Here is a 21,345-nt window from a genome sequence, read left to right as displayed (position 1 = left end):
GTGTTAGATAAACTGAACAACTTATGGGAAAAATAGGGTTACCTTCCTTGGAGCCCCCACAGAGCAAAACAACTTTTTTTCTTTAGACCTCCACATCTTACAAAAATAAAAGTGAATATGTAATTGTAGTTCATTGTCGTGATGTATTATGTTTTTACTGCTTAAGACTACAAATGCAACAGAAATACATGTAATAGTATTTTTTACCCTAAATTGTGCGTGCTGGTGTTTGTGGATGATTGTGAAGAGAGTGGAGAGTTATGTTGTGGTCCTACTGGGCTGAGGTGGATGGTAGAGGTTCTGGTACTGAAGTCGATGGAGTGTGTATAACATGGTTTGAGTGTGTATAAATTCTGAAATGGATTTCTGGGCTATTTTACCCTGCAGTACATTATACAGCTGATGGTAAGGTATCAGCTGCTGTAGACACCATTTCAGAGCACTGCTTCTGGATTTGTCAGGGTCCTCTTCAGTGAAAAAGTCTAACTTTATGTCAGTAAGTCAGTCAAGTCAGTAAGTCAGTCAGTAAAGTAAGTCAAATAAGTCAGTAAGTCAGTCAAGTAAGTCAGTAAATTAGTAAGTCTATCAGTAAGTCAGTCAAATAAGTCATTCATGCCAGTCAGTAAGTCAAATCAGTAAGTCAGTCAGTCAGGTAAATCAGTCTGTCAAGTAAGTTAGTAAATCTGTCAAGTAAGCCAGTAAGACTTCATTAACTCTGAGAATTAAACACATACCTTTTCTTGCCACTTTGAGCAGCACTCGTATGCCTACTGGGTACCATGATTGCTTGGCATATACAAGATATGGCAATTAAAAGATCAAAACACAATTCACAAACACAGCTAGCTCCTAGGAGGCACTCGTACTGGACGTGTATGGATGAAGGCTGGGATTGGGGTGGCAGGAGTGTTGGGGGTGGCAGGGGATGGCAGTAGGTCTCTTCCCCTGCTGACACAATGGTCTGACCCACAGCAAGGCAGCAGCTCAAGCTGGGGAAATTTTTTCTTCTCCCGCAAACAGAACCGTGTTAAGTTAACTTTACAAAGTGTTGTATAAAATTGTGCTGCAAATTTTCAGTACTGCAATAACCAAAACATTGCAAATAAATCTGTGTAATATAACGGTCTACTGTATGTATTTTTTTTCTAACACATTGGCCATCTCCCACTGAGGCAAGGTTACCCAAAAAAGAAAGAAACACTTTCACCATCATTCACACATAATCACTGTCTTTGCAGAGGCACCCAGATACGACAGTTTAGATGTCACTCCAAACATAAGCCATTATTGTCATAAGAAGCGACTAAAATGCCAGGAGCAAGGGTCTGGTAACCCCTTCACCTGTATGAATTACCAAATTTAAAAAGAGAAACTTTCATTTTTCTTATTAGGTCACCATGCTTTGGTGGGATATGGCCAGTTTGTTGAAAAAAAAAAAATATGCATAACCCTTATGGGCTTAGTGTTTCTCATCTTAGATAGAATTATTTAAATAATGAATTATGTTTCAGATCCTAACAGGTGAGGACTGGAATGAAGTGATGTACCAGGGAATTGCATCTCAGGGTGGTACAAAGTCTGGTATGATCTACAGTCTTTACTTCATCATCTTGGTGATATTTGGTAACTACACTCTTCTCAATGTCTTCTTGGCTATTGCTGTTGATAACTTGGCTAATGCGCAAGAGCTCACAGCTGCTGAGGAGGAGCAAGAGGAAGAGGATAAGGAGGTCAGTATTAAAGATTGGAGTACAATACTGTTTTATATAAAAATTTACTAACTTACAGCATTAGTAAAATCGGATTCCAAAAATCTAATTGAGGTTTAAGGAGGAGCATTTATCAAAGGCTGTATTACCACATGACTTAGATACACTAGTGAAATGTTTTAACAATTACACAGTAATACCCAAAATATGTCATAAGTTTTGTAGTTATTGCAGACTATCTTGTAATGGGTAAAATGTGAACTTATAGTAAAAACCATCACATGCCAGCATCTTGGGACCAAAAAATCTAGTAGATGAGTGTATGGCAGTTTTGACCTCCAGACACTTTGCAACAACACTGTATACTGGTATACTATACACAGAATATTGTTAAAAATGTTGGCTTACCTTGAAATGTGATGTTATTATAATATGACTTGATATAGAACAAAAGCATCCTGTGTGCACTTCCCAGGCCAGTGTTTACCCAAAAAAGTCAGTCAAAGGTAATAAGTCACTTTGACTTTTTTGGGTTATCTACACTATGTATGATAATTGTACTTATGTGTACCTGTGCCTAAACAAACTTTCCACTGTGTATTGTGCACTGATAAACCATTAAGAAATCAGCTTTTTCTTGTTAATGAAATATTTTAAAATGTAATACACTGCCAAAATAGGACAAGGAAGAGATCTGTTAAAAAATAAAACTACTGAATAAGGAGAGTATATGGGTTTAATAATTTTTTAAATTGTTGGCTCATGATGAGACACATGGCAAGAATACAGTGTAAATGCAACTGCTGAAAATATTAAAATAAGAAGAAAAAACTAGTTCTTCAATTTTTAAATTAAAGGTTATTTCTGTTGCTTAAATGTGCGTGGATGTAGTGCGGATGACAAGAAACAGATGATTGCTGATGTTATGAATGAAAAGAAGTTGGATGTCCTGGCCCTAAGCGAAACAAAGCTGAAGGGGGTAGGAGAGTTTCAGTGGGGGGAAATAAATGGGATTAAATCTGGAGTATCTGAGAGAGTTAGAGCAAAGGAAGGGGTAGCAGTAATGTTAAATGATCAGTTATGGAAGGAGAAAAGAATATGAATGTGTAAATTCAAGAATTATGTGGATTAAAGTAAAGGTTGGATGCGAGAAGTGGGTCATAATAAGCGTGTATGCACCTGGAGAAGAGAGGAATGCAGAGGAGAGAGAGAGATTTTGGGAGATGTTAAGTGAATGTATAGGAGCCTTTGAACCAAGTGAGAGAGTAATTGTGGTAGGGGACTTGAATGCTAAAGTAGGAGAAACTTTTAGAGAGGGTGTGGTAGGTAAGTTTGGGGTGCCAGGTGTAAATGATAATGGGAGCCCTTTGATTGAACTTTGTATAGAAAGGGGTTTAGTTATAGGTAATACATATTTTAAGAAAAAGAGGATAAATAAGTATACACGATATGATGTAGGGCGAAATGACAGTAGTTTGTTGGATTATGTATTGGTAGATAAAAGACTGTTGAGTAGACTTCAGGATGTACATGTTTATAGAGGGGCCACAGATATATCAGATCACTTTCTAGTTGTAGCTACACTGAGAGTAAAAGGTAGATGGGATACAAGGAGAATAGAAGCATCAGGGAAGAGAGAGGTGAAGGTTTATAAACTAAAAGAGGAGGCAGTTAGGGTAAGATATAAACAGCTATTGGAGGATAGATGGGCTAATGAGAGCATAGGCAATGGGGTCGAAGAGGTATGGGGTAGGTTTAAAAATGTAGTGTTAGAGTGTTCAGCAGAAGTTTGTGGTTACAGGAAAGTGGGTGCAGGAGGGAAGAGGAGCGATTGGTGGAATGATGATGTAAAGAGAGTAGTAAGGGAGAAAAAGTTAGCATATGAGAAGTTTTTACAAAGTAGAAGTGATGCAAGGAGGGAAGAGTATATGGAGAAAAAGAGAGAGGTTAAGAGAGTGGTGAAGCAATGTAAAAAGAGAGCAAATGAGAGAGTGGGTGAGATGTTATCAACAAATTTTGTTGAAAATAAGAAAAAGTTTTGGAGTGAGATTAACAAGTTAAGAAAGCCTAGAGAACAAATGGATTTGTCAGTTAAAAATAGGAGAGGAGAGTTATTAAATGGAGAGTTAGAGGTATTGGGAAGATGGAAGGAATATTTTGAGGAATTGTTAAATGTTGATGAAGATAGGGAAGCTGTGATTTCGTGTATAGGGCAAGGAGGAATAACATCTTGTAGGAGTGAGGAAGAGCCAGTTGTGAGTGTGGGGGAAGTTCGTGAGGCAGTAGGTAAAATGAAAGGGGGTAAGGCAGCCGGGATTGATGGGATAAAGATAGAAATGTTAAAAGCAGGTGGGGATATAGTTTTGGAGTGGTTGGTGCAATTGTTTAATAAATGTATGGAAGAGGGTAAGGTACCTAGGGATTGGCAGAGAGCATGCATAGTTCCTTTGTATAAAGGCAAAGGGGATAAAAGAGAGTGCAAAAATTATAGGGGGATAAGTCTGTTGAGTGTACCTGGTAAAGTGTATGGTAGAGTTATAATTGAAAGAATTAAGAGTAAGACGGAGAATAGGATAGCAGATGAACAAGGAGGCTTTAGGAAAGGTAGGGGGTGTGTGGACCAGGTGTTTACAGTGAAACATATAAGTGAACAGTATTTAGATAAGGCTAAAGAGGTCTTTGTGGCATTTATGGATTTGGAAAAGGCGTATGACAGGGTGGATAGGGGGGCAATGTGGCAGATGTTGCAAGTGTATGGTGTAGGAGGTAGGTTACTGAAAGCAGTGAAGAGTTTTTACGAGGATAGTGAGGCTCAAGTTAGAGTATGTAGTAAAGAGGGAAATTTTTTCCCAGTAAAAGTAGGCCTTAGACAAGGATGTGTGATGTCACCGTGGTTGTTTAATATATTTATAGATGGGGTTGTAAGAGAAGTAAATGCGAGGGTCTTGGCAAGAGGCGTGGAGTTAAAAGATAAAGAATCACACACAAAGTGGGAGTTGTCACAGCTGCTCTTTGCTGATGACACTGTGCTCTTGGGAGATTCTGAAGAGAAGTTGCAGAGATTGGTGGATGAATTTGGTAGGGTGTGCAAAAGAAGAAAATTAAAGGTGAATACAGGAAAGAGTAAGGTTATGAGGATAACAAAAAGATTAGGTGATGAAAGATTGAATATCAGATTGGAGGGAGAGAGTATGGAGGAGGTGAACGTATTCAGATATTTGGGAGTGGACGTGTCAGCGGATGGGTCTATGAAAGATGAGGTGAATCATAGAATTGATGAGGGAAAAAGAGTGAGTGGTGCACTTAGGAGTCTGTGGAGACAAAGAACTTTGTCCTTGGAGGCAAAGAGGGGAATGTATGAGAGTATAGTTTTACCAACGCTCTTATATGGGTGTGAAGCGTGGGTGATGAATGTTGCAGCGAGGAGAAGGCTGGAGGCAGTGGAGATGTCATGTCTGAGGGCAATGTGTGGTGTGAATATAATGCAGAGAATTCGTAGTTTGGAAGTTAGGAGGAGGTGCGGGATTACCAAAACTGTTGTCCAGAGGGCTGAGGAAGGGTTGTTGAGGTGGTTCGGACATGTAGAGAGAATGGAGCGAAACAGAATGACTTCAAGAGTGTATCAGTCTGTAGTGGAAGGAAGGCGGGGTAGGGGTCGGCCTAGGAAGGGTTGGAGGGAGGGGGTAAAGGAGGTTTTGTGTGCGAGGGGCTTGGACTTCCAGCAGGCATGCTTGAGCGTGTTTGATAGGAGTGAATGGAGACAAATGGTTTTTAATACTTGACGTGCTGTTGGAGTGTGAGCAAAGTAACATTTATGAAGGGATTCAGGGAAACCGGCAGGCCGGACTTGAGTCCTGGAGATGGGAAGTACAGTGCCTGCACTCTGAAGGAGGGGTGTTAATGTTGCAGTTTAAAAACTGTAGTGTAAAGCACCCTTCTGGCAAGACAGTGATGGAGTGAATGATGGTGAAAGTTTTTCTTTTTCGGGCCACCCTGCCTTGGTGGGAATCGGCCGGTGTGATAATAAAAAAAATAAATAATAATTCTGTTCTTTTGATTTTTTTTGAAAATTAAGGGAAAATTCACTGTGTGTACACATGCATGTGTGTAAAAAAAAAAACAGAAGACATCAAACAGTATTGATATAATAGTAAAGTAATAAGTTCTTGAAAAAGGTACAGTGAAGAGTACAAAAATATATTGTAAGTAAATGCTAAGCTATGTTGTAAATATAACCTTGTAAGTAAAGTTATAAACTTGTTAAGAGGCCTGAAGAGCAAAAGTCAAAATAGATAACAGTATTTCACCTTAAAAATATAAACAAATTTGATGATATATTGTAATTTAATTTTCACCGTGCTCGTCTCAGTTTGTTTATAATACAACAACTAATCAGTGCAAAGTTGCCAGATTGGCCACTGTTGTAATCCCAAAGAAGGAGGACCTGCCTAGCATGGGCCAGTAGGCCTGTTTCATTGCTTCTTTATTTTTATGTTTATCAAGTATTTAAGCCGACTATTTCTTGGTGTTTGTCATCCCCAGCAAAACCTAGACTTAATGCACCTCAATTTAAGGGATTTTGGATTTAATGGACAAACTCCATTGTCAGACAAGGTCCATTGTTTCCAGAATTGTTCACTATTGTTATGGTCAGCTTTGTAAATTGATTTTGGATTTAACGGACAATATTTCCAAAATTTTCAATTACTAGAAATGGGTAAAAATTCTCAGCATTCAGATATAACAGACAGTCAGGATTACTGTTCACCCTCTCCTCCATATTTGTCTGTAAATTGAGGTTTCACTGTATACTGTATACTATTGTGAAGTTTTCAGCACTTTTCATTTTCAGTGTTTTTTCAAAGTTTTGGCTAGAATATATGTCATATCACCTGGAGTATACTCCAGTGATATGACATATACAACCATTTGGCTCCTTAAGTCCCTCAGAAACTAGAATAAACTTGTACGTGAGATATATGAAAATTAAGGATTTTTTTTTTTTTATGCCAGAAAAGTCAGGCATGTGCCTATATATGCCATCAGGTTATGTGGCGGTAGATACAGTACTATGGGTCTACTTAACCATCTAGCCACAATATGAGTGGGGTTAGAACCCATGACAAGTGAGTCATAAAACTCCAGGCCACTTGCTGTGGGTTCTAACCCCCACCCGCATTGTGGTTTGTTTACAGTTTGTGTTATTACAATTTCATGAGTCATACTTAACCATATAGTTTCACACTACATAAATATTTTGGTTTACTTTTTAAACATGATGAGTTTTACAGAATATTAATTGAGAAATGTGAAGATAAGATTTATTTAGGTGTTGAAAGTGTTGAATGTCTGCCTCTTTATTGTGTTATTATCATGTTTGTGCTGTACATCAGTTTTTTTGCACTATCAAGAACACATTTTGATATATTTTAGTCTGTGGTAGATGTGGAGAAAATCTTATTTATATGCATTAGGTCAATGTTCAGCTTTATAATGATCTAGCCTAGAAACTTATTGAAAGTTTCATTATAGTTATATTTAGATACTTTTCTTAATTACCTTTTAAATTTTGAACACATCACATGTAGGACATATATGTTATATCCGTTAATGGTAGGAAATTTTTGTGTGTTTATTATACATTAGGCCAGAAGGTAATTTTTGTGTGTTTAGTTCATACATAATGAGAATAAACATTACTGTGCCTTCTGGACTGGAACTTATTAATAAGAATGGATTTTTTTGCTTTGTAGGTTGTTTTAATATGTTATTTAGTAAGTGTTGTTCAGTGTAAGTTGTATCTTTATGAATAGTGAGCTTTCAGTTTAACTTAGATATTATATGAATGTGGATAGGTGCTGCATCATTAACAACAATAGACATTTTATAGTACTTGTAGATTTTATATCAGCTTTTTTGTTAACAAACTAAGTGTCTTCGCTTTTGTAGGATAATTACTCGTGAGTAAAAATAGCGTGAAAATTTTTCTCAGATTTTTACTTAATTTTTTTCTTATCTCTGTCTGCTTGCCCGGAACTGACGGTAACCCCTCACACAACTACCGTCTGGCACTCGTCTACTGTTTTCGATCATGGGCTGTGATCGATACCCCATTTTCTGTGTTCACATTAACATGGTTGCTCATTTATATATTTTTCCTGATTGTCTTGTGATGGATAAATTTTTGTTTCTCTTTTCAACATGAATATATTTTTCATTTTTAACAGAGTATTACAATCTAGCTGCACAAAACACTTTTAAAAATATCTTGCACAAGTCACTTATTGTTACATTGATGTCACTGTAGTTATTCTGTGTTGTATTTCCATACAGCATACACTTCTTAAGTAGTGCTTTTTTGTTCACAGTTTAGTGAATGCATTAAAAACATCACTACTGCCTTCATGGATGTGGCCTAATTGAAACTCCTTTCTGATTTTTTTTTTTTTTTTGGAAATTCGATGCAGGCCTAGTCTGTTTAGTCAGTTTATTCAACTTGCAGATCCTGTAGTTAGCAGTACTTCTCTGGTAGTGCAGTCATAGTGAATGCAATAGTGCTTCTGTTGGTAACTCAGGTCATCCCTGCTTCTCTGTACTGGTCACCTTATGCCTTCGTCTTTAAGTTTGGTCATCACTGTCATTTTTAAAAGATGCATTTTGATGATTAGAATCTTGAGGTGATCTTTTAGAAATCTATGTGGGTGTGTATGTATGTTTGTTTTTGTTGTTTGTATGTGTGCTTTTTTTATTTTTTCACATTTTTGTTTTGTACGAGAGTATATTAGAGTATAATGGTACCAATACTATTTGGGTGTGAAGCATGGGTTGTAAATGCTGCAGCAAGAAAGAGGCTGAAGGCAGTGGGGATGTTATGTCTAAGGGCAGTGTGCAGTGTAAATATTATGCAAAGAATTCATCGTGTGGAAATTAGGAGTAGTTAATAAAAATATTATTCAGAGGGCTGAAGAGGGGTTGCTGAGGTGGTCTGGTCATTTAGAGAGGATGGAGCAAAATAGGATGACTTGGAGGGTCTATAAATCTGTAGTGGAGGGAAGAAGGGGCAGAAGTCATCCTAGGAAAGGATGGAGGGAGAGGGTAAAAGAGGTTTTGTGTGCAAGGGGCTTGGACAAGCAGCAGGCATGTGTGAGTATGTAACATAGGAATGAATGGAGATGAGTGGTTTTTGGGACCTGCTGAGCTGTTGAAATGTGAGCAGGGTAATATTTTATGAAGGGATTCTGGGAAATGTTAGCTGGACTTAGTCCTGGAGGTGGGAAGTACAATGCCTGCACTTGAAAGGAGAGGTTCAGGATATTGGCAGTTTGGAGGGACGTCTCATCTGTCGTATCTGAGTGCCTCTACAAAGACAGAGATTATGTATGAGTGATGGTGAAAGTGTTGAATGATAATGAAAGTTTTTTCTTTCTTTTTGGGTCACCCTGCCTCGGTGAGAAGCGGGCGATGTGTTGAAAAAAAAATAGTTTACTTGATATGTCCTACTTTTGCACCTGTTTGTACAGAACTCTAATATATTTGATTGTTTTGCATGAAATCTGTTATTATTTTGTGAATCTAATTACCCTCTGTGATTAAACACATTCTGGAATCCACATAAAATTTTTCTTACCATAAACTAATTAAGATATCAGTCATGTTAAGAAACATCTGCTTGTGTAACCACAAATGCACTTGATCCAGTGGGTGATATTTGTATAACAATGTAGATCCTTTCCAAAATCTGTATTTTTTCTTAGTATTATACTACTGTACTCCATATTTGAGAAAGCTTCCAACCTAGTTTTAGGAAATTTTAATAACCAAAGTTGTCCATAAGCTAATTTTTACAAGGCCTGTCAAATCTGGGCTTTTTTTTTTATAAATAAATATAAGCTTTTTTTTTAATCATATCAGTTTTGTCAACAAATATTTTTGGCAGTTAGAAATTATATGCCAGATGTTTGTCAAAAGATTTTCCTTTTGTTTAAATGAATGAACAAAAAGCACGAGCTCTATTTTGTATCATCATTTCACAGTTTCTTTTCCCTTTGCCACTGCCACAGTTACTAACCCCCTTTCCTCCTCAAGAAATGCCTTTAAACATTTTATTCAAGGTTGTAGAATAATCCAAAAATTCGAAATCCTGTTGGGAGCATTTTCTCCTTAGCACACCTGACTGTTCAGAATTGAGGGTGAAAATAGGGTCAAGAACTAAGAAACTTCTTTGTCATGTTCTCACAGAAGTTTCATTAACATACGCCCTGCAACATCCAACTTTGTATTTTTGTATGTATTGTAGACTCTCGAGTAACATGCATTCCAGCAACACTTTTTTCATTACAACATTTGAAGTAGTATGGGAGGAGGACCATATAGCACACTGTAAATTTAGAGAAAAATATGCCACACTCTGGGATTTCTTTGCCTCTGCATGGCAGTAAACCTACAGGAGAGGTCATTGTTTTTATAGGGGCAGCCTCACTCTTAATGCAAAAACCTCACTCTCAGCCAGTTCACCTTGTGTGTGTGTGTCCCATGCTGAAGCTGTCATGGTATTGAAACTCAGTTGTTAGTAGTGGAGCTCTCAGGTGTTCAATATAAATTTCTGCTCTATTTATCCTGCAGAGGCATAATTGCCTACTTCAGTTTTCCAACATGTGTCATGGTCTTTTTCAGTGCAAGTCTTTGGCTTTACCTAAAGGATGCAGCATTTCCTGTAAATTTTTGAGTTTCTTCTATGTTGGTTCACATTATTTCTCATCCTCTTCTGTTATCTGCCCCTCAGTCTCAGGACTGAGCTTCTCCAACTTTTTTTTTTTCAGATTTAACTTTGTCATCATCTTGTAACAGTTCATTTGTTTTCTGCATATTATGAAAGCTCTCACTTGACACTGTCCTTGCTAGATTCACAATTTCCTGGACTGTCTATTGGGGATAAACCTGCCAGTACGGTAGAAAGTACAGTTCCTTCACTCTGAAGGAGAAATGGAGATATGTTGCAGTTTCTGAACTGTAGTATAAGCACACCTCTGGCAAGACAGTGATGGAATGATTGATGATAAAAGTGTTTCTTCTTTGTCTGGTCACCCTTCCTAGGTGGAACATGGCTAATGTGTTTAAAAACAAAAATAAATAATAATAATGATGATAATGTTTATTTCCTTGAACATACATATTTATGTGGCTCGAAGAAATAAACTGGTTCTTATTATTATTATTATTATTATTATTATTATTATTATTATTATTTTTATTGCCTTTGGTGTGTTAGATTTGTGCCAGATCTCTGGTACTCCACTGTGTGGGTCATCATCCATTGCTATAGTGAGTTTCTGCACCACCCTGAATGTGTATCAACAAGGAAATGTATCGATCACTCCTTCATCCAGTGGTTTTATTGAGAATATTGTATTTAGTGTCAAGAAGACAATCCTTACATTTGGGGTTGTAGACTGCAAGTGCTGAGAATGGCAGTGAGAGTTATCAAGAGTGACTATAACCTAGAATGAAGAATTCTTTTGTACATCTTGACAGAAGAAATAAAATAATTCTTGAGCCACTCAACAAACAAGTTCTCACTCATCCATGCTGTTTTGTTAGACTGCCAAATAACAGGACAAGTTATTTTGTCTGCCATTTAAAGCACAGGTATTTTGGGAATGGTAGATGACTGTTGGCTTGCACCTGAAATACCAATGCATTACCTCACAGAAGCAAGCTCAGGTAATCAATAGCTGTCCAGAATCTAGGTGCACTTTTGTCTTGCTTGTTGATGTAAGTTCTAGATGATATCTTAATCCAAAATATACCTGCTTTGTCTACATTGAACACTTGATCAGACTTGTAGCTCCCCATGGGAACAGTTTTCTCCAGCTCGGCAGGAAAATTCTCGGCAGCAGCATAGCAAATGCACTCTCTCCACTTAATTTAATACTGTGCAGCCAACTGCTCATTTTAAAATGGTTAAATTGACCAAAACCAGACAAGCACTTTTGTGTTGGGTTTCCTTACTATTCACATGCTGTCTTGTAGCATGATTGGACATGCTATCTTATTACCAGCCATTATGTAAGGCACATTTGTTTTCTGTTGAATCCACACACTTAGTAAATTTTCTCTCATATTTAGCTGTATTGACCTCTTTCCCATTATTTTTAACTTGTCATAATCAGAATTGCTCACTGCACAAGGTCTTATCTTCCCCAAATTTACTGCATGCTGTGGCATGCTGTACATAATATTTCCCATGTAACACGGGAATGGAAAAGATTTTGTTACTGTTTTCTTGAAAATGTACTGCGTGAACGCATGTTACATGATAATCTACTGTATATACATTTCTTGTTTGAATGTATGTGATACTAATAGCATTGAATCTCTTTAAATTAAATGAGGTTAAAAACAAAAGAAATCAAAGCCTAATGTTGTTTAGTATGTTACTTAGTGATCCTCTTTTGCACCTCTTAACTCTGGTTGGTTATAAACAATGTGAAAAAATTGCTGTCAACAATTTTCGATTAATTTTGTGATTTTTATCTGCAGTCTCAACACCTCCCAGATCCTGAAAGTCTCATTCCCCTACAGAAGCAGCAAGCAGAGCATGAAAAAGAGTTAGAAGCACTGCAAAACAATACAGACGGTCCTCCGAAGGTAGAAATATGTCCACCATCACCAGGTGGAGAGAGCAAGATGAAGTAAGTCTCTGAGGTTTTTATGATGTGACTTACTCTTCATGGGAGATGTCTTAATTCTGGTAAAGGATTCTTGATCCTGGGAATTGGAGTTACCCAAAAATAATTACCCTAACCCCTTCCATTTTCCAGGTGTTGTATGACCCTTATGGGATTAGCACTTTTTGATGAATATAATAATAATAATCATAGTAATATAATAATGAGGGAAAAAAGGTGAGTGGTGCATTAAGGTATATGTGGAGTCAAAAAACGTTATCTATGGAGGCAAAGAAGGGAATGTATGAAAGTATAGTAGTACCAACACTCTTATATGGGTGTGAAGCTTGGGTGGTAAATGCAGCAGCGAGGAGACGGTTGGAGGCAGTGGAGATGTCCTGTTTAAGGGCAATGTGTGGTGTAAATATTATGCAGAAAATTCGGAGTGTGGAAATTAGGAGAAGGTGTGGAGTTAATAAAAGTATTAGTCAGAGGGCAGAAGAGGGGTTGTTGAGGTGGTTTGGTCATTTAGAGAGAATGGATCAAAGTAGAATGACATGGAAAGCATATAAATCTATAGGGGAAGGAAGGCGGGGTAGGGGTCATCCTCGAAAGGGTTGGAGAGAGGGGGTAAAGGAGGTTTTGTGGGCAAGGGGCTTGGACTTCCAGCAAGCGTGCGTGAGCGTGTTAGATAGGAGTGAATGGAGACGAATGGTACTTGGGACCTGACGATCTGTTGGAGTGTGAGCAGGGTAATATTTAGTGAAGGGATTCAGGGAAACCGGTTATTTTCATATAATCGGACTTGAGTCCTGGAAATGGGAAGTACAATGCCTGCACTTTAAAGGAGGGGTTTGGGATATTGGCAGTTTGGAGGGATATGTTGTGTATCTTTATATGTGTATGCTTCTAGACTGTTGTATTCTGAGCACCTCTGCAAAAACAGTGATAATGTGTGAGTGTGGTGAAAGTGTTGAATGATGATGAAAGTATTTTCTTTTTGGGGATTTTCTTTCTTTTTTTGGGTCACCCTGCCTCGGTGGGAGACGGCCGACTTGTTGAAAAAAAAAAAAAAAATATAATAATATGATAGAACATGTAAAAATAAACATCACAGGAGAAGGAGGAGGAGGAGGAAGGTAATAGATAACAGACATTGTATTTTTGACTCCATTAGTTTACAATTTCTTTGATGTTTGCAATGAGCAAGCAAGAAGAAAGAGGTGGAGGGAGATTATGTAATGTGCACTTGAGAAGAAGTTTTGTATTTTCTTCTTTTTTCAGTCTTGTTACAAAAGAGTATTAATGATGGCTGTAAGAGAGAGAGAGAGAGAGAGAGAGAAAAGGATAGAGAAAAAGAGAGAGAGAGGAAAGGGGGAGAGCAGTAGTAATTTTAACACTCGGAAATGCATCATAGAAATGAATTACTGTGAATATGGTATCTTGTCATGTGTTGTGATGCTAAGTCTAAGATTAAAAGAATGAAGCAGAAAGAAAATTCTTCCCGCTGATTATTTGTTTAATGATTTTAAACATTATTTGAGTGGTTATAAACTTAATGGTCTTCATTGCTCCCTCACCTCTTTCTCAATCCCTATTTATTTATTTTCTATGTGCCTTTTAAAGGACCTGCCTAGTATGGGCCAGCAGGCCTCCTGCAGTGTTCCTCCTTTCTTATGTTCTTATGTTCTTTACTTGTAATTTTTATTTGTCACCAGCATTTACATCAGGTGTAGCCACACAATCTTGAATAGAATTTACTAGAAATTCCTTGTATATGTGAATATAAATTATTGCATCCACGGACAAATGTTTTTTAAGCAGTTAACAAACTGTGATTCTCCAGGGATTGAACACGTGTTATTTTAGCCCACCTCGTGAGAAGCAGGTCAAAATTCATGACGCTTTAACCACTGAGCCATGGGTAGGATTGATGGCTCAGTGGTTAGTGTGTTGTGGATTTTGACTTGCTTCCCATGAGGTGGGCCAGAATAACATGGGTTTGATTCCCGGCCGGTCGCAGTTTGTTAATAAGAACAAATGTTTACTTTTGGGTTACACGTGTTGCTGCTTGTATCCAACCACTTTATACATCTTTTATTTCTTCATTCACTTTCACTGGCATTTGTTCTGCTCTGCCCTTTATCAGTTGTCAGATCTTAGGTAGATATATATCACTCCATAAATAGCTCACATATAGAAAACTTTCGATGAATTTTCGGTCCATCCTGAACCATTGTCAAGTCACAACTAAGCATAGAAAAGTGGAGAAGAACCAGAAGACTTGTCAGGAAGAGGGAGAAAGAAGGTGATAGTAATAGTAGTAATAGCAGAAGAAATAGAAATAGTAGTAGCTCCAGCCAGGATATTGTGACTTTTATTATGTTATATCTAGGAATTCAAGATAAATATGGAATAAAAGGATAGATGTTTGCAACACTTGAATGTGATGTGGGATTGAGCCTTAAAGCTTTACCCAGCAATTCATTGCAGGAGATTCATAACAGTAAGGAAAAATCAACACTTAGAGAGCCTTGTCACTAACTTTCAGAGCATCCCTCAAAAAATTGAAAACAGTCAAGGATTCAGCAATAATAAAAGTTTATTTACCTTTTATTATTAAAAATAATTGGAAATTTTCTTGTAGTCGATGTTAAGTTAATATACATTAAACTGTAAAATTTGATATACTGTACTTATATTCTCTAGCACATTGAGTTTCTTGCACAAACGTACCAGTATTTTAAAGTAAATAAATGAATACAAATTATGGACTTGCCACCTTCATGCTGGGTAATTATCTTAAGTTTCATCTAAAAAGTAATTGCTTTTGTACCATCTTAAATTCACAATATCATAAGTTGAATCATGGTAAGTCAGGGAGCACCTGTATATTTTCTCAGTCTTTTGTAATGTACCAGTGTACTCACCTAGTTTAGTTGAGCTTAGCAGGCACAGCTCATGGCTGAGCATTTCCATTATTCCAAATATTATTTACCAAGCATGCACCCCTGCCCACAGCAGCAAACGGGATGCAGACAAAGAAGATAAAGATGCGGAAAATCAAGAAGACGACATGGGGGGACCAAAACCTATGTTACCATATTCATCCATGTTCATCCTCTCACCCACAAACCCGTGAGTCTCTCTTAAATTAGTCATTTTGAAATCTTGTACCTGCTATTTAAAAGAAAAGTTTGAGGAGGAGAATGCCATAGAATGGAACAACAGTTGGTGAGGATGCAAAAAACATTATAATTCAACTTCATACATCTGTCAAGTAGTGGGAAGAATGTGTTTACAGGGAAGATATGCAGCAGATATATTGACAGTAATTCTTTTGTTTAAAATAAAAATTGGTGTTAATAAATGAGTCATTACCCAGTCACGTTTCTTATGTGTATACTGTAAAATAATGAATAATCAAAATTTACCACTATAACCTGTGTCCAGTTTTAAGTAGTCTGTAAGCATGTTAATGGCTTTTTTTGTACTTAACAACATTATATAAAATGTAAATCACACATTGTAACCTTTGTAAAGAAATAAAAATGATACTGTATTGTACTGTAATGTCTTTCTCACATTCCAGAATTCGGAGAGCAGCGCATTGGGTAGTAAACTTGCGCTACTTCGATTTTTTCATCATGATCGTCATCAGTTTATCAAGTATTGCCTTGGCCTCTGAAGACCCTGTCAGAGAGGACTCAGAATGGAACGAGATTCTGAATTACTTTGATTATGCCTTCACTGGAGTTTTTGCTATAGAGATGATTCTAAAAGTAAGTTGTAAATACTAATGCAAATTACATTATTATAATCAAATTAAGTGTTTCTTATATAAAAATATGCTTATTATTGATTAGAATAATATATACCTAATACAGGTCTTCGTGCATTAGTGCATTATTTAATTTGAAATTATGTTTCTATTGTGAATATGATTTTTCAGTTTTTAGAGTTGAATGATTGTCATAGATAATGCTTTGCATAATGATTGATCATATTCAATTCTAGGACACCACCCAGCTTAATCTTGAGGCATTTTGAAACCTTTTAAAATCTCTTGGATTAATTTTCTACAGATTTTTGAACACTCTGAATCATCTTTAAAGCATGGTTTATTTATCTTAGAGTAAATTTAAAAGCATGTTAATATTTTTTTTCTTAACATGTTGGCTGTTTCCCACCGAGGCAGGGTGATCCAAAAAGAAAGAAAACCCCATAAAGAGAGAAAAAACATTCATCATCATTCAATACTTTCACCATCACTCATCACTGATCAGCCGGGCTGTGGCTCGTACGTTGGTTTGCATGCAGCCAGCAGCAACAGCCTGGTTGATCAGGGGCTGATCCACCAGGAGGCCTGGTCACAGACCGGGCCGCGGGGGCGTTGACCCCCGAAACTCTCTCCAGGTAAACTCCAGGTAAACATAATCACTGCCTTTGCAGTGGTGCTCAGATACAACAGTTTAGACGTCCCTCCACACTGCCAGTATCCTAAACCTCTCACTGAAAGTGCAGGCATTGTACTTCCCATTTCCAGGACTCAAGTACAGCTAACCGGTTTTCCTGAATCCCTTCACAAAATATTACCCTGCTCACACTCCAACAGCTCGTCAGGTCCCAAAAACCATTCATCTCCATTCACTCCTATCTAACATGCTCATGCACGCTTGCTGGAAGTCCAATCCCCTTGCCCATGAAACTTCCTTTACCCCCTCCTTCCAACCTTTTTGGGGACGACCCCTACCCTCCATGGGGAAGTGGAATAAGAATCTTTCCTCCGTAAGCCATGCATGTTGTAAAAGTCAACTAAAATGCTGGGAGCAATGGGCTGGTAACCCCTTAATAATATAAGTCACAATATCATGCTGGAACATTTTGGAAATAACCCAGGAATTGAAAATGAAATCTGGACAACATTTTGCTCCATCTTAGGCTGTTATCAAGTTGTAAACGAAGTAGAAAATTAATGAAAGCTAGAAATCAGTTTAAGGTGAAAGGAGGTGGAGAGACAAAAACAAAGCTGGTGTTATCATTCATGTTAGGAAATTTGTGTCTTGGGGCTAATTAAGAGATGGTGTCTGTTACCTGTTAAGGTCCAAAGAGGATTAGATAATTTTGGAAGAGGATCAGGTTATGAGATAGCTATGATCTCTGTTGCTAGTGCACTCAGCTCACACATTGAGGTCCATGGTTTGATCCCTGGTACAGATGGAAGCATTTGAACATGTTTCCTTAAGACACCTGCTGACCCATTTCACTTAGTAAATAGGTACCTGGGTGTTAGCCATTTGTTGTGAAGTTGCATCCTGGGGACAGAATTAACATAAGTTACCTGAAATAATCTGTTTAACCAGGGACTTTCTATATAGTATGTCTGTATATGTTGTACATGTGCTTGTAGAAATAAAGATTATTATTATAATTGTATTATTACAGAAAAAAGTGTGCTAGTGTTAGCATACTAAATACTTTTTATGTTCTCTTAAGGCTATTCTCCTTGTTGAAAAATTGCTTCCAGCTCTCCAACCCACTTCTGCTGTGAAGACTCCAGTATTTTATTTTTGCTGTATTTCTAATTTATGGAAACTTAATTACACACTTCTCTCTCTACAGTACAATACAATCCGAATATTAAACGTAAATTTTGTCAACTAAAGCATTTCATAGAAAGCTGGTTCATGCTACTTTTTCTTCTGTGGATAGTTTGTGTTTATTATCTTTCCTACTCCTGTTACTCTCTCCAATAATTTTCTGTACCTAGCCACTGGTACTAACAGCACTCTTTTCTGACGTGTTAGAGACCATAGCTGTCCTATAAGCTGGTCGTCTTGCAGAATTCTCTCTTTGAACAATCATAAACAAGGTCTGATTCAATTGACCTTGATAAACAACTTCCCTAATATGAAACTTAAGCCCAGCTTTTTGTCTGTAAATACAGTGGTACTTCGGGATATGAACAGCTCAAAACTTGAGCAGTTATGTAAGTGTATTTATTTAAGTGCTTTTGTAAGTGTATTTTTGGGGGTCTGAAACGGATTAATCTAATTTACATTATTCCTTATGAGAATAAATTCATTTGGTATCGCCACTCAAACAGTCTTCTGGAATGAATTAAGTTGGTATTCCGAGGTACCACTGTACTTGCCTTTCCAAGTACATTGCCAACTGTCTATTCTTCTGAACATGTGTGACTTGACCTAACCTTACTTAAATACAAATACAGATAATTTATTTCTTTTCTGTAATATGCAAATAATGTAGTTTACATGTAATAAAATATTGTTAGGAACAAAAGAAAGCCACTGGCATTCAGTGCATTTTGGGCAGCCTAATCCTAATGCTTAAAGACCACTTGAAAACTAGAAATAGGTTATTAAGTAGGAGTTTTTAAATGTACAAAACAGAGAGGTATCTATATGAACAATAGTACAGTTTTAAGTATTCATTAATACTTCAAACTGATTCAGTGATCTTCAGTTAAACAGAATTTCTTAAGCAGTTTCAAACTGACCTTGGCAGTATCCTCACGGTCTTATGCCTTATTTGACCAAGCATCTGCCCTTTCCTTTTTTTTTCTCATTCAAGACTTGATAAAGGTTCCGGACAAACTAAACATCATATACTTGTTATTTCCAACTTGTGGATTAGTTTTGAAGGCATGTTAATGCTGTTGGATTAGCATATTAACTTTATTGTGTGTGAATTAAGATTTTTTTGTCAGATGAAAATATGATCCTGCTTTTGACCTAAATTAATTTCAAACATACCAGATATTTTACGTGTGTGTGTGTGTGTGTGTGTGTGTGTGTGTGCGTGCATGCGTGCGTGCGTGCGTGCTCGCCTATTTGTGGTTGCAGGGGTCGAGTCTTAGCTCCTGGCTCCTTCTATATGTGTGCGTGTATGAGTGTGTGTGTGCACATGTGAGTGTGTACTCACCTAGTTGTGGTTGCATGTGTGTGTGTGTGTGTGCATACATTTTTTTTCCTGTGTGTGTGTGTGTGTAATGTTTGTAATTGCCAATTTGAAATTACCCATTTGAAGTTACAGGAGTAGAGCTATATGCTTAGGTGTACTGTCTACTTTAATTTATCACCATACTTAAAACATTTCTAATGGTTTTATCACGCACTACCTTCTCTTTTAAGTAATCATCTATTTACATTTATTGGAATGTAGTTTATTGTGATGTATCTATTATTCTATAATTAATATATCATGCATATTTGAAAAGCTTCAGTTAATTTTTGCACTACTTCCTTCTTAGGTGTATGCCATCTATCACTAATCTGTTTGTGAAGCAGTACTTTCTAATGTACTTTCTAATCTATTTCATGTAGCTTATGTATCTACTTGTTTTCCTTGTTGTTTTTTTAGGTCTTTCCTATCCTTTTATGTTTTCTTTCATGTGCTTGAGTGAGGTTATTGTTCTTTCTTTCAATGCACTGGCCGTATCCCACCAAGGCGGGGTGGCCCAAAAAGAAAAACGAAAGTTTATCCTTTTACATTTAGTAATATATACAGGAGAAGGGGTTACTAGCCCCTTGCTCCTGGCATTTTTTGCCGTCTTACGATATGCATACCTTACAGAGGAAGAATTCTGTTCCACTTCCCCGTGAAGATAAGAGGAAATAAACAAGAACAAGAACTAGTAAGAAAATAGAAGAAAACCCAGATGGGTGTGTATATATATGCTTGTGCATGTGAAGTGAAGGATCTTATCTCACAGTGAGGAAACTTGTTAATCTTGAATTCTAACGGCCACAAATCATATCAGTCTTGTAACTTGTCCATGTCATCCTGCAGCCTTTTTGCAGTCATCTACTGCTTCTATTATCTTTTTGAGCCTCATGTTATTTTACACATTTTTATGTTGGACTCAATCTCTGCAGACAGGTGACTGATATATCTGGAATATTTTTAGTTAAGGAATAAACCTTGGGAATTCCATTTGCTACCTTTTGCAGTGTAAAATTTCCTCTCTATGTCTCCTTGCCTTATGTTTGTCTGGTACAGTACAACTTTAGTGTGAGGTGCACTTTTCTTAATATCCCACCCAATTTTTCCTGTTTTTAAAATTATCACCTTTGTGGTACCATGCCAAGGACTTCCTAATAGTCCAGGAATATGCCATCTAACCTACCTTTCCCTTTCCAATCTTTTTCTGTTAGTTTGTTAACTTACCAGGGTCTCTGCTACCCTATTTCTTATAATCTTCTCCATCAATTTAGAGGGTATATATCAGGGTTATTGGTCTTTAGTTCAGAGTTTTCTGTCTATGAATATTGGTACTACATTCTCTGTTTTCCAGCTGTCTGGTATCTCTCCTGTACGCAGTGAACTGCAGTAGCTGGTCATCAGTGGCTTGTTCAAGCCACAGCCATCTTCCTCAGTACCCAGGGCAAGATCTTGTCCAGTCCAATTGTTTTTTCACATGCAGCTCCTTCAGATATTTCTTTACTGCTGCATCTGCCACCACTGAATACTCCAGTACCCCTTGGGGTTGTACTCTCTCATCTTGGTCTGGCACTTGTCCTTAATCAGTTGTAACAGCCACTTGGAATTGTTGAGTCTCTCATGTACTTCTGTCATTATCTGTTAAATGTTTCTTGCTCTTTTTTTTAAACTGATTTACTGGTCATGCATATGGGTATGTTAGAGTTTGTGTGCCTGTGTGCATATGTATGAGCACAAGTATGAGTGTGTAGTGTAAGAGCAATTATCTGTTACAGGAGTATAGCTATACTTGTTGTGTCCTTGACCTTAAAGCCCCTTCCATCTGTCTCCTGTTTAGTGATGAAATGCTTTCTGATATTCTTTCTGCATTTTATATTGTTGTAATTTACAATTATGCTCTCCCTCTTGCTTGTATAGTACAAGAAATCCTCCTTAACTACTTTCTTTAGGCTTTTTTTTTAAATTTCTTGAAGTTATTACATGTTCACGTATTTCATATCTGGCTT

At 37.2% G+C, this 21,345-nt stretch overlaps 1 protein-coding gene across 1 annotated transcript in view; it reads left to right on the top strand.

The window, feature by feature from the left end:
• cac (calcium voltage-gated channel subunit cacophony) overlaps nucleotides 1–21,345 on the top strand; it is a gene marked incomplete in the record, with an annotated part of 730,773 nt that overhangs the window by 290,168 nt on the left and 419,260 nt on the right. The window contains 4 exon segments of the mRNA XM_070103036.1: nucleotides 1,512–1,730; nucleotides 12,249–12,400; nucleotides 15,398–15,514; nucleotides 15,969–16,158. Coding sequence (XP_069959137.1) covers nucleotides 1,512–1,730; nucleotides 12,249–12,400; nucleotides 15,398–15,514; nucleotides 15,969–16,158 — 678 coding nt within the window.

This window comes from Cherax quadricarinatus, chromosome 84 (genome assembly GCF_038502225.1).
Source record: "Cherax quadricarinatus isolate ZL_2023a chromosome 84, ASM3850222v1, whole genome shotgun sequence".
Classification (NCBI taxonomy): Eukaryota; Metazoa; Arthropoda; class Malacostraca; order Decapoda; family Parastacidae; genus Cherax; species Cherax quadricarinatus.
Note: the sequence above shows the minus strand (reverse complement) of the source record. Positions and strands in the feature narration are given on the sequence as shown.